General features: G+C 38.7%; 2 protein-coding genes across 2 annotated transcripts; one reads left to right on the top strand and one right to left on the bottom strand.

Moving 5' to 3' along the window:
• The first annotated feature begins 1,681 nt into the window (after nucleotides 1-1,681).
• LOC108682599 lies at nucleotides 1,682-3,841 on the top strand. The gene is made up of 2 exons (XM_018171796.2): nucleotides 1,682-1,735; nucleotides 2,902-3,841. Exons 1-2 carry the CDS (start codon nucleotides 1,721-1,723, stop codon nucleotides 3,700-3,702), a joined length of 816 nt encoding a protein of 271 aa, XP_018027285.1. The 5' UTR covers nucleotides 1,682-1,720; the 3' UTR covers nucleotides 3,703-3,841.
• LOC108682598 (kanadaptin) lies at nucleotides 3,784-12,697 on the bottom strand. The gene is made up of 12 exons (XM_018171795.2): nucleotides 12,224-12,697; nucleotides 11,748-11,902; nucleotides 10,608-10,797; nucleotides 9,998-10,175; nucleotides 9,647-9,833; nucleotides 8,959-9,101; nucleotides 8,068-8,213; nucleotides 7,510-7,692; nucleotides 7,042-7,144; nucleotides 6,035-6,129; nucleotides 5,029-5,598; nucleotides 3,784-4,701 (listed from the first exon to the last, which is right to left on the bottom strand). Exons 1-12 carry the CDS (start codon nucleotides 12,611-12,613, stop codon nucleotides 4,552-4,554), a joined length of 2,490 nt encoding a protein of 829 aa, XP_018027284.1. The 5' UTR covers nucleotides 12,614-12,697; the 3' UTR covers nucleotides 3,784-4,551.
• Between the last annotated feature and the right edge of the window lie 1,650 nt (nucleotides 12,698-14,347).

Here is a 14,347-nt window from a genome sequence, read left to right on the forward strand (position 1 = left end):
TGTCGGACTGGCAATTCGCCAGTCCTGCCTACGCCAGTTAGGATCCCTGGGATCCCAGCTCACCCTTCCCAGCAAAAGATTGCTCTGGTAAAGCCAGTAGCTCTCTGGTGACGCCAGAGCTGAGCCGAAGCGAGGCGCCGTCCCCCAAGAAGGGGAAGAGATTCACCGCATTCTTGCGGGGACTCTTTTGTGGCTGTTGCAAGCCACGCGGCGAGAGCGACGGTGGCCGGTGAATGGTAGGAAGTTTTATTCATTGGATCCCGAAGGACCCCCTCCTAACTCCCTTCCCCCAAGAGCAGAGCAGTAGCCTTCACATTGCTACTGCTCTGCTCTTGGGGGAAGGGAGTTAGGAGGGGGTCCTTCGGGACCCAAAAATAAAACATCCTGCCTCCTAAAGGGGAGGGGGGGTCCTTCGGGATCCAATGAATAAAACTTCCTACCTGTTGTGGAGGCTACGATCATTGGAACACCGTCAATCCTAGCTGCGACATTTGGCCTACGTGAGGTAATATGCGGAACATTCTTTTCCCAAAAAGGACGATTGTTTTTTGTCCGATGTATAGTATCTCACATTGGACATAAAGTTGTCTGCTGTTTCGAGGGGAGCGCAGCCGTGGGTAACAAAATTGACTCGTAAACAAGCCCCGGGCCCAACGCCAGCCATCAGCATGCAATATCTACACATAGCCTCAGATCAATGAGCTGTGGGTAACTCCGGCTAACAGTAAATCCGCGTTGCACAACACAGCAAATTTACAAAATTTTGATATCCTAAAAAAATTGAAGAAATAATTTTTTTCAATATTCGAAAATAAAATTAGAAATTCATTGTACAAGTGTAACATCCAAGACACTGTATCGTTCAAAAGTGTTGCCTTTAAAAAGTAAGTTTTAAACGCATATTATTACAACACTTCTCTTTAACTTCACTTCTTGTTGTTTGTTTATTTGTTCGTTTGTTTGTCTGTTACAAATCTTATAATCAACATCTAACACACTTCTACCTGTCCAATCGATCTGAAATTTTGCACACTTACGTAAAGTCGCAGACAATGCATAAATCGATTGACAGAATAAATAATTTTGAAAAATTAATGCATTCTAAACATTAAAAAAATTAAAAATTACTTTTTATAACATTTGAAAATAAAATTAGAAGTTCATATTACATGCATGTGTAACATCGGAGACAGTTGATTCTTTAGAAGTTTTGTCTTTAGATTCTTTAGAAGTGTTGTCTGCATATTATTACTTGTGAAGATAGTACAGATGAGGTTCAACATATCCTACACGGCCATCCCTGCTACTCAGTGCTAGACTGAATTGTTCTTTTCGATATTGGACGATTATTCTTTAGCACGGCGAGAATTCTTACGAGGAAAGGGCCAACGAAAACAAAAGCCTACGAATTAAATTATGGTAAATACACACCGGACACAAGTCCATCAATCGGATGATCAATTTTCTCTTCGCATTTTGACGCCGAAAAAAAGATCCTCTTGTGACCTTGGAATGTTTCCTGTTGGAGTCATTGTCCTGTATCGAATATACGCTGTATCAGCGTTACGACCGTGCGTGGCAACGAATATCACTTTCAGTTGAGGATGTCGTAGTGATGCATGCTAATTATGTGGCGCTGGTGTCGCATATATAAGCAGCGATGTCCTTGCGGTTCACTAGTGCTCGTTCGACGTCTACCTGGGTTTGACGGAATATCAACATGGACAATAGAAATGTGAGTCACTAATTGAAAGTTTTTACTGTTAGTTTAATGCAAAAAGTCTAATTTTTTACTTCGTGTAGTACAATGTATGTGATGATTGTTATATTTTTTAAAAGAGTATAGTATTTTCTATGTAAGAAGTGTTACGTTTATATTACAACACTTCTCTTTAACTTCACTTCTTGTTTGTTTGTTTGTCTGTCTGTCTGCTACAAATCTTGTAATCGAAATTTAGTACACTTCTACTTATCCTATCGATCTGAAATTTTGCACACTTGCTTAAAGTTGGAGACAATGCATGAATCAAATGTCAAAATAAATGATTTTATAAATTAAAAAAAAATTTTCAATAGTAAAAATAAAAAAAAAAATTTTTCAGCTATAAATCTTATAACTGATATTTGACACACTTTTACCTGTCTAATTTATCTGAAATTTTGCACACTTGTGTGAAGTCAGAGGCAATGCACGAATCAACTAACAGAATAAATAAATAAATTTGAAAAAAATTTGAAACTAACAAAAACTATAAATCATGGTTTCTATAGAGGCATAACGCAGACTGCAGGTCTCAGTAGTGGAATAAGCTGTATTGGCATGACTACTTCATTGCACTCTCCTTCATGTCCACGGTGCGATGGCCAGCGTTCTTGTGGAGGCGTTTTCTTTACACGGGTCTTCGGACCCGTTGATGCTCATCTGTTCCTTCCCGGTCCGCGTTGTTCGTCTCCTGACATGTCTTCGTTACTGCGCATCATTCGAATCTTCTCGTCTCTGTGGACGTGTATAAATATATATACTTCTACGCCTTAATGCATGTTAAATATCCTTTTATTTTCTGATGTCCTTTTCCTGTCTTTTTTTCGTTTGTTGTGCTATTCACCTGCGCCGTCTTCGTTTTTTGTCATGTTCAAATTTGCTGTCTCGTTTCTGCTGTTCACCTCTCCCTTGTTTGTTATTCATCGCACTGTGGCGACCAATTGAAATTCGAAAATTTGAGTCCTTGTTCTGCTTATTGGTGCTGACTGCTGAATCATAATTATATTGATCAAATTTATTCATGCTATCTTTTTATTTGTCGGCAAGGCTAAATTCACGATATCGGTGCGACATTTCTTGTTCAGAAGCGCTAATAATCTTTGCCTATCTCACTAATATTATTCAATAACCATTTTCAGAGGCGGTCTATCAAAAGATCGATAGCGTTGCTGCTATTCATACTAAGCGCCACATCGCGGGCCAATGGTGAGTCCAGAATTGTCTTCCAGAGTGACAGCGTCTTACTTGCTGACCCTGAAATGTTCGACATTCCATTGACACTTCCAGTAGCGGACGACAGAGTAGACGACGACAAAATGAAGAAATCGCGACCTAAAGGCCTGCCTACGTCTGAGAAAGAGAAGTTTTTATTCCCTAGCGAGGCCAAGGAGGTTGAAGAACGAAGCGAGAGGCAGCCGTACGTTATTGGCTCGAGAGGAGACGCCATGCGAAACCACCTCCTGAGCGACACGAGCGACTCGGTAGGAGAGGGCTTGATCATCGGCTACGACCGAGATCCTGAGGGCCGGTATCGAGTATCGGGATACGGAAGCAACTTGAGGAAAAAATACAATGATCTGTACTACGCCAACTCCATCTCTGGATACCAACGAGGCTTGCGCCTAAACCCTATGTCCACCATTGAGCACAAGCCATATGGCTATCGAGGCTTCGGGACACTCGGAGACCCGTACCTCGATAGCATGCGCTACTTTGGGATGCGTGACGGCGTTTACCCGCACATGATGCACGAGCCTGGCATGTTGGGAGGTGGGCATCATCGACCCTTCATGAGTAGACTACATGGGTACGGACATCGAGGCTTCATGTATCCACACTTAATGGGCAACCACCTATCGCATAGGTATATGCCAGGATATGACCGCTACGCCATGGGTGGAGGTAGGTTTCAGCACCCGATGAGTTACATTAAACGATAAATCGACACTCACTACTGCTATAATAAAATTCTAAAATAACAGGGCTGTGTGTCCACTGTCCAGGAGAATAAGAAACACCAATAACAGCCATTTTCTAATAAAAAATAATATTAACCGCCGTTTCACTTTAAAACCACATTTGTACAACACGATGAGTACTATCCCTTCAGTTGAGACCTTTGTCAGCAACCCAGTACAGCGCAATAGAAGGTGCATTCTGTAGCGGTGGTACGCAATAAATGTCACAGGGGCTTTCCACCAATTGCAGGGGCAGTAATAGGTGCATGTGAATGGGGGCACGTATTCGGAGCGGCCGATGGATCAAAAAGGAAAGGTTGCAGTTCCGGCATCACATCAGATTTCAATCTATGTCAAAATATTCGTTTAAATTTTTCCCCTAATTAACTATTACAATTACACCAAGAACCACTTTACACGCACATTACATTACTTAACTACTATATCACAGACAAAAAATGTACGGCAAGCCGGCTACATTGCGATGAGGTGGTCACATGGAAGAGGGCTTCAATTTCTATGCATTGCGCAGCTCAGAAATGTAGCTTCGCGAGTACTTTAAAATGCGTTATTTATATTCACATTTACGATTGAAGAAGTCAATTCACATCATTACATTCATTGCAAAATGTTTTAGAAATCTTTTGGACGAGCTCGGTGTCCGTCCAAGATAACATTAATACCCTTACACCCAAGAACTGTTTCAAGCCTTCCTTCTGCGAGTGCATGAAACGATCATGTCTGTGGGCCTACAAGTGCTGGTTTAGATTGATGTGTATCACGAGGGTTGGGTATGGATTGCCGTGTTCCCCCGAGTATGTATAGACGTGTTCAGTAGCCGAGCTTGTCGTTGAGACGAATTCGTCCATCGCCAGTCTGGTCTTGTGGAGGCAGCCAATCTTCCTCCGCCCGTGGATCGTTGAAGTCAAACGAAGATGCCAGCTTCTTGCTGCTCTTGCTCTCCGTTGCTCCACTCGCTCTCTATGCGGGGTTGAAAAAGCAAGATTTTCAAAATACACATGAACAACGAATGACAATCATCATATGATAAAACACAGAGAAGAAAAATATGTTGACCAAGTCACAACTGTTAATGTCTCGAGACGGAGAGTTAAGAAGCATACCTACACAGACCAATAAACGGCAGCGTAAATACAGTTCCTCGGTAAATAATCGGTAAAAACTCAAATTCAGAGTGTATGAATACAATGTGAATTCAACATGAATTATCAAACTATAAAATAGCAATATGAATCAGAATGAACGTTAAGTAAGTATTAAATTAGTTAAAACAAACACTTTAATTACCTTGACAGCTGCACGAAGTGACTGCTGCTTATCATCGCCCATGCTTTTCCGATGTCTGGACTTTGTTCCGGCGGGTAAAAAGTCACTGTTAATATCCAATTTTGCTTTTTTATCAACAGGAATCAATTGTTCTGAATCCAGGGATGGGCAAATGGAATCCCCTGGTCCACTGATCGCATTTCCTTCTTCATTAATTTCTTTTTCTTCGTGGCTGTGGGGAGAGTTTAATGTTGTCGAAGCCCTGCCGTTGAGTGTGCTTATCGTTTCAGTCTTTTTGGTCACATCACTACCAGTAAGCGATGGTTGGACTTCAACCGACTCTTGCATAGAATTCTCATTGGGTTGAGTTGGTGAAGTGTTCACCGGCTTAGGAGCATCATCATTAAACATGATGTATTTAGCTGGCGTGCGCGCTGGTAGAGCACGCGCTCGAGCTGTAGGAGCATACGCACTGCGGTCGTAGGGGATATATTTGGGTACGAAGTCCTCAGTGGCGTCCAGTTTACTGAGCTTTAGTTTAGGGGCGTCGTCCTCTTCCATGAATGCAGCGTGCACACCCGCACTCAAACCCTGTCATGACACAAGCAAGGCAATAAGAGGGCAACGTACAATATAATAACAATGGGATGAGAAGATACAATAGCAAAGAGATTGGAAGATAAAAAAAAACAATGGGATTGGAAAATACAATAGCAATAAAAGTGCAAGGTGCGCCATTACAGAATCTTCAAAGTTTAAAAATCGAAAGGAAATAAAAATACAAGAAAAAACATAAGTTTTAAAAATTACAATGAACGGGAATGAACAATAATTGAAAAATGAACATTCTGAGCTTAGCGCAAGATGTCAAAATTACATTTCACAATAACTTTAGTTTGCATCACCCTTCTCGCCTGTCACCTGTTTGCTAACAAGATATAGATGCAACTAACTACATTAGTATGCAACAAAGTATATAAATAATAGAATATTATAGGATCATATTTACGAGCGAAGATTCATTTACCTTAAGAGCAACTGAAGGAGCCTGAAGAGATTTTGATGACACAGTTGAAGGTTTCTTGTCACCAGGTCGTTGTGTTCCTGGCAAGATCAACTCGGCTGAGAATGAAACAACGATTAATTAATTAATGGCCATTAAACATGCCATAAAACAACGTATTAATTGCATCGGCAGTGATCAAAGCTCATCACCATAAAGCTATTAATTGTAGGTAAACAATCCTAATTTGAAATCAATACTCGTTAGTTTACAAACCCTAAATCTTGTTCATCATAAATGCTAGCTATTCGTGCTAATCTCTACTGCTCAACTCTATCATTATATCAACGAGTCACTGATACAAATTACGAAAAATATGAATAAATTCACTAATATACATTCCTACAGAGGAAATATACATTTAACACGTAGACTCCGGTTGCTTCCTCTAGTACTATTATTTCATTTCTAGTACTATTATGAAACAGGATTGCCAGACGGTATTTTTTTCGGACTAATTCCGCGATTTACTTTTTCAATTGCGTAGGATGGCTAAAATTAATGATAGGGGTTCTTCCTAATTAAATTAATAGTACAAGAAATGGAATTTTTACACCGGAACTTACAATTATACTAGTATATATTGAGTTATAACTTATAGGCCTTTTTTGCCTTTTTTGTTCGCGGACTTGGCCGTTCTTTAGGCGATTTGGCAACCCTGAATTATGTACCACTACGTCCTGGATAAATACATTTCGTGGTACGCAGATGTACCACTACGGAGTCAACGTGTTAAAGAAGCAATCCGTACATCGCACAAGGCGATCATCATGAGGAATGGATTCAAAGACGCAAATAAAAACAAAAGGCGATCATCATGAGGAATGGATTCAAGGTACAAATATAAACAAAAGACGATCATCATGAGGAATGGATTCAAGGACACAGATATAAATAAAAGGTGATCATCATCAGGAATGGATTCAAGGACACAAATATAAACAAATAATGAAGGCGATGTGATCACTGACGAGGGTACGATGGAGCGGCCACCTCTGCGATGCTTGCAGGTCTCGCCACGTTCAACAGCCGCCGTACGCGCGCCTCTTCCTTGCGCAGCTCTATGAACTTTAGCTGCAGGCAAACATACAGCATTTACATATTATGGTAGCGGTATAATAACGAAGATTGATATGCATAGAAACAACTCGATTATCAAAAACAAAATTTCATTCACAGTCACGATTTGACAACTGACTTCCTTTTTCATCACTTCATTCCTATAGCAAATATTTCACAAACATCCGAATATGAGCAATTACTAATTGCTACTGCAATATTCCCAACTAACCTACAAAGATGACACGTTTCGGCACATTCATTAGTTCCTATACCATCAAAATGAAATATAAAACTTACGATTTAGTTATCTTTATAAGCTGCCGGCCAAAAATAATGTTAAGCTGATCAAAGATTGCATGTTGAAAATCACGCCTTACCTTGCAAGTGAGCATCTTGTGCTTGTCTAGTGCAAGTTTGTTCATTGAAACCATGAAGACGTCCAAGTCTTCCGCGTCTTTGTCACTGTCCTTGCCAGCCGTCGCCTCCTTAGCGCGCTGAACTTCCAGTAATTGCTGAGCCAGCGCATGCAGCTCAGTGACCGCTGTTGTGTGCTGCTCCAGCTGAAATTATGCGTGAGATACCGACGTAGAACCATGAAGCGGGTCGCTCCAGCTCAAGTAAACACAGAATCATTATTAAAATTTTACACCTAAAAACAGCTTCCACGAAAACATACAAGTGATGTTTTCGTTTTCCAAAAGTATTAATCGAATCAACTGTAGAAAAAGATGAATACTCCTCATAAAAAGTGGTAAAAAATACCTTAGTTTGTCCCAGATTAGTTTGAGCGTATCAGAACACATTCTTTTATTACAAAGCACGAGTTTGAAACATCACAGTACCACATTTAACATTAATGTTCAAAATAACAATTAGTTCATGAGAAATAATGCTAGTTTTCCAGGATTATACACTCAGCAGATCGCAGGACACACCAGCTCGCTGTAGGTGTAAGTCTTCTCTCGCCTCGAGGAGCGCACATATCGCCGGTCCCTCTTCTTCTCCACGTCCCCCGTGCGGTCCAAAAATTCGTCCTCGTCGTCACTGTCGCTATCGACGACGACTTTGCTTGCACGACTCGCTAGAATGTGTAATGAATTGCTTCTTTAAGAGAGAAAAAAAAAGGGACTGAATTGTTGTCTTATGAGAGAATTGCATGAAGTGTTGCTGCATTAAGAATGAAAGTTGTAATTGTTGCTGCAGAGAGAAGTCGTAATTTTTGCTACATTAAGGAACAAGTGAGCCATAATTGTTTCTACATTAAGAAAGGTGCGAGTCGTAATTGAAGCTGTATTACGAGAGGAACGATTCTCAGACAATAACTGTGGTTACATTGTACTACATAGAGTATCTCTTATAAGTTATAACTGAGCAATGAAAAAAGTAACTTTATATTACAGAATAGCGATGCAATTCAATTCAAATTAGAAACTTTGCTGAACTTGTATTCGCCAGAAAAAGCGTTTCTACTTGCAGAACAAAAAAAAAAAAGTTTGGGTATGAGCAAAAAAAAAAAATGTTTGGGTATGAGCAAAAAAAAAGTTGGGGAGTACGGTAAGAAAAAAAAAATTTGGATGTAAGCAAAAAAAAAAAGTTTGGGTGTAAGCAAAAAAAAAAAAAATTTGGGGGTAAGAAAAAAAATTTTGGGTGTAAGCACTCTTACAGCAAAAAGCAGTAAGAGCAAGAGTGTATGCATGAAAATTTTATGGAAATTTCAGCATATGGCAAATTGTCTAGGCAAAGCAATGCTGCGAATGCAAAATAACATCATGACATTCTCATCCTGAAATTAGCAGGTGAGGGACAAGGCAATGCTGTGAACGTACCATGAGTGGCCTGCCTGAAGAGACCGTGCTTGTCCAGCAGCCTGCAGGCCTCGAGGGCGGCCTGCACGACCGTGTCCTTCTTCTTGCCGCGGTGCTCGACTGTTGCGATCAGAGGCTCGCCCGACGGGCTCAGTATTGGTAGCCTGCGCACACGGTCACGTCTTGTTACCAGCTCTAGACCATCTCCTCATGCTATCAAATATCACTAGTGACATGCTACTTCATTAACATTACTACAATGTTACATTAGTCGCAATGCTGATACCAGAAAATAATGTTATGTAAAGTGATCGATGCGAGTTATCAGCCCATTTCAGAGTCAGATGCAAAATTCGAGTTGATTATGGAAGTTAATGTTCAAAATGATGAATAACGATCATACGACTGCAGAATGGTGTTGGATAACTTTTATTCTCATTATCTGTCAATAATAATGAATGATGAAAATGTTCAAAGGTTAGAGTGATTCACACTAATTTCCTGCAAGTCACACAACCAGACGTACTCCAGCTCAAACACTACTAGAGGCATCATGATCAAAAGGTAAATCTACCACTTCATTTGTAAAGGAACGGAAGTCATTATAGCAGTCTAGCAGACCCTGCCTACTCAGTAAGCTATACCTTTTATAAATATTCGACGTTGTCATAAGTACAAATTACGTTTGGGTTGTCTTAAAGCTACTTACTTTACAGAGCACTTGAAGCGTCCCGCCGTGACCTCAGTGACGTCGTATTCAGGTAGTTCATAGCCTTCTCTCTCGTACCAGCCGCGCAAAGACTTCTTAGGATCGTCTAAATAAAGCTCCTCTCGTACTAGTTCACTGAAGGGGTTAGGAGCATCTGGGTCTTCATCATCTTCTTCAGCATCTGGGCCTGTTTTTGCCATTAAAGTTAAAGATTAACTTGCAAATAATAAAATTATTTTCAAAAAGGTTTGGACCGCAACAAATTAATATAAGAATTAGAAGCGTTCTCTGTAGCCTAACCCAACATGAACATGCAAAACTGCATCATTTGTAGGAGTAATGTTCGCTCACCCATGCCCCAATCAATTCCTCTTTCTTCTTCATCTTTGATTCTCTGCTGCTCCTTCTTCTCCTTTTCCAGTTTCTTCTCTGCCTCCTTCTTTTTCTTGTCCTCTAATTTTTCTTTGGCCATTTGTTGCAGCTCTGCTACGGTATATGGAAGTTCTTCTTCAGCATCTTCATCAGGCCCCTGGGTGGAATTTGAGGGAAGATCATTTTATTCTTAAAAAACAGTAAAAATTCAATTTTTTTCCCCAAAATGTCACATTTACAAAAACAAACTGCCACACTTTCCAATAATTCTCCATAAAGTTTTATTACAGAAACATTTGATTGTCAATTTTTGAGAGGGAATAATTAAAAAAAATTAAATTCATTAATTCAGACCCATCAAATAAAGCAACAGAATTCCTAAGCTTATGAGCATTATTATTGCATTAGTTTCTCCCAGCATGCTTACCATGAATCGTTACAATGTTTTTTAGAAGTATTTTTAATCATCTTCCAGAAATTCCGAAATTCACATTGATGCAAAATATTATTAAATGAGTACCTAAACTTTGGTAAATGAACAATGTTTAATTGCTGTGACAATAGTGATTACACTAAAATAAAGGCTCACCATGAGTACAAAGTTTCTTGAGCTACCACCAAACTTGAGCATATGGCCAACTCTGAGCCTGTTATAAACTTTAGGCTGGAGTCTGTATTTGTTCTGATACGACCCATGTGTGCTACTCAAGTCATACACATAAATGCCTGCCTCTGCCGCTTCTGAGGTCACTCCTCTGTACTGTACAATGCAGTGAAACCTGCCCAAATGTCGTAGAGGCAATAAGCAAAGATATTTCCAACACAAATAGAAATAAAGATGAAATAACATAGCATAAAAGGATAACTAGAGCTGGTATAAATTGAGAATAAAGGTATAAATTCACAACCATATGCTTGTAAATCACATTATTTAAAATGCAACAATTGAGGCATTAAGGCAAATTTACAAATTGCTACTTAATTGTTCTACAGCAGCTATTCCAACAGTCACAGTACAGGAAGCTTTAGTGGATGGGTTTTAGTTGAAAATTAATTGCGTAATGAAGTTGTTAGCAACACTACCACACTTAGTATGGATGCAACTTAGCTTCTATTAAATTAGTGGCTCCCAAATTATAAGGTGTACCTTAATGGTGAGGCATAGAGATATGCCAAGAGAGGTTTGACAAAGAAGGAAGTTTCTTTGATTGTAATAAAAATAACTGTGGATAGCTAAAAACAACTGCACCAAAAACTAGGCATCATGTACTAAGGAGTAAAACACAGCTGTGGATGAGTATGCTTGCTAACATTTGTGTTAATCAATGCACTGCATTTCTTTTGATCAGGTTATATTGCATTTATAGAACTACAAAGCCTACAGTCAATACTGTAATTGATCTAAGACTTAAGAACAAGAAAGTAAATTGAAGTAAGCTACCATACATTCAATTCATGGTTCTTTGAATTTGAGAGACAGGGAAAAAATAACCAAACAACCAGCATCAGAATGTAAGGACACTTTTTGACTTTCTCAGTACTTTTCCAAAACTGAACAAACAAAATAAAATGGAACATGCAGTTTGAAAAAATCTTCAGAGCTGCTCACACAGGTGATTACTTGCAATTAGTTTACAATGATAAACATGCATGTCTCATTTAATTCATTTCACTTATTCCATAATCCAAAAATAAATGAGGAATTACAAAATATTCATTTTTTTCTAACCTTGATATTGACGGATGCTCAAGCATGACATCACACTGAGCCAGACGTCCAAACACTAAGAACGGCTTGTCAAGCTTTATAGTGTCTACCACGACTCCTCCTTTTAGTACCTCAAAGCTGTAACCATCGGGAGGATGGGAGCTCCAAGATGGCTCCTGCAAAAAAAAAGAACATTGAATGAAGTGTACTGGTTAATAAACATTATATTACCTGCTTATACTCAACAGAAAAATGGCAAACAAATTACTTTAATAAATTGAGTTACAAATTTTATAAAAAAAATTTATTTATTATAACAAAATATTTTGTTAACTTCTTTGAAAAAAGTTAACAAAGTTAACAAAAGTTTAACAAAAAAGTTAACAGAATGAACTAAACTAATGGGATGGGATCTTGTATGTTTATAAAAACCTGATCCAGATATGAAATATTATTAAAAACTACAAATTTAAAAAAAAAAGAATTGGGATGCTAACCTTGTATGGAATAGGAACTGTCTTCAGGTTGTGAGAGGTGTTCACATTACTCTCTGGTAAACTGGCTTCACCCAATGATGTACAAGTTGAAACATCTTCCTGACATTTCTCTTGATCAGCATTGGGCAGGGTGACTATTGGAGCAGATCGGGTGCTGATTCTCTTAACTTTAATTGGTAATGTAGGCAGTAAGAACTTGTGCTTATCAGAGTTCTCATTTCCTTCAATAGAATCAGTTTTTAATCCTTCCATGTTTTCAATAATCTGATGTCCTTTTTCAAGACTTTCATTCTCAAAAATATTGTCTGAAATTTCCTGATCTTCTTTCACTAAAGTAATTTCATCATTTGTTTTGCTCATCACCAACTCTTCTTTAGCTGAAGAATCCATAATGAACAGTATTGCTGGAGAAAGTCTATCTATTGAAACAGATCAGAACTAATTTCTGGGTCACTGGTGGAAAAAATATTGAAGAAAGATATAAAATTATTTCATTGATATATTAAAATAATATATAAGGAGGTAAGAAAAGATAATGTAATTTGATGCTCTCAGTTTATTTGAATACAAGTTAAGAGAGCACAGCATTCCATGTATGTTACTGCATTAAACAATGAACATTCAATACATTATATATTTAAACCAAAGCAGGCATGGAATATATCTACTTGAGGTCTCCTGCCATTATTGTGCTGTGAGATTCCCACTAGCTGAATTGTTCTCTATCTAATTGTTATTCAAGAATTGAAAAGGAAAGAAAACAGCCAAGAATTCACCATTTATTTTGCGAGAAAATATTTTGGAGTCTAGCTGAGCAGCTCCATGCCTCCATCATCAGTTCAAAAACCTAAACACAAGTACAACTGTACAAACTGTTGTCTGTTAGCATGCTAAAATTCACATGAAAGATAATAAAAAATATATTATCAAATTAAAACAAACAAGAATGAGTTAAACATGAGCAAATCAACCTATCTAGGGTAAACGCAGTATATTCCAACATTGTGGGTAATTCTGACACTTCTCAACTTTTTTCCTTTATATTAAGCTTTGTCTTAGTTCCACGCATTTGTTGATGGTTGAAATAGTGACATCATACTATTTCGTGCCATACTATTGCCAAAACACTAGGTCTGGGTCATCTGGCGGGAAAATGTTGAGATCCAAAGAGAGATAGTGCAAGTCACCCAGTGAGAACATCGAAAAATGTGTCAAAGGTGATAGACCTTATGACCTTATGATGAGTTTAGGACGTCGTAGTCCAAGGTCACGCTGATGCGCCGCCTTTTAAAAGGCCTGATACGTGATAGTTGACCTTGCTCTACCAAATAGTGATAAACTGTTTGTGTAGAAAGAATATTATGGTTTGAGCCTTTTAAATAAGTCTGTGAATATATTAGGAATCCTTTAAGTATACTTGTATTTGCCAGTTTGTGACGTTTCATTGTTGCTGGGGCATAGTGTGGTGTTTTGAGAGTGACATAAAGCAAACGGAACTCGAGCTGCGCATTATCGGCGCATACAATGATTTTTTTATAGCCATTCATTTTTTTGCTACGTTCTTAATGTGTTGGAATATACCGCATTTACCCTATTTACAATTTTGTGAAGATATGAGCTGTAGGTGGCATTTAAACTGGGCTTCTGTCTGAAAATATATAGGTAGGAACTCTTCCCAAATAGAAATTTTTATACATTGCTAGGGTAAACGCGGTATATTCCGACACATTAAGGACGCATCGAGAAATGAAAAACTATAAAAAAAACGTATGCGTTACGTAAGTTCTGTTGCCTTCACGTGACTCTCAAAACACTTCACTACGCATCAGCAAACGCATGGAACTAAAACAAAGCTTAATATAAAGGAAAAACTAGAGAAGTGACGGAATTACCTACGATGTCGGAATATACCGCGTTTACCCTATTGTATAATTTCAAAATCAGTCCGTTTTTTTAAATATAAAGATACACGCCCTTTTCGTATGCCATTGTCCATTGTCCCTACTCCCTAGTCTATCAGTATAGCAGTGCCCAATGCACATCTGCAGCCGCAGGCAGCAGGTGTTACCGTCTACCATGTTAGTATAGTAGGGTAAACGCGGTATATTCTGACACATTAAGGAC

This window comes from Hyalella azteca, unplaced genomic scaffold, assembly GCF_000764305.2.
Source record: "Hyalella azteca isolate HAZT.00-mixed unplaced genomic scaffold, Hazt_2.0.2 contig8227, whole genome shotgun sequence".
Taxonomy (NCBI): Eukaryota; Metazoa; Arthropoda; class Malacostraca; order Amphipoda; family Hyalellidae; genus Hyalella; species Hyalella azteca.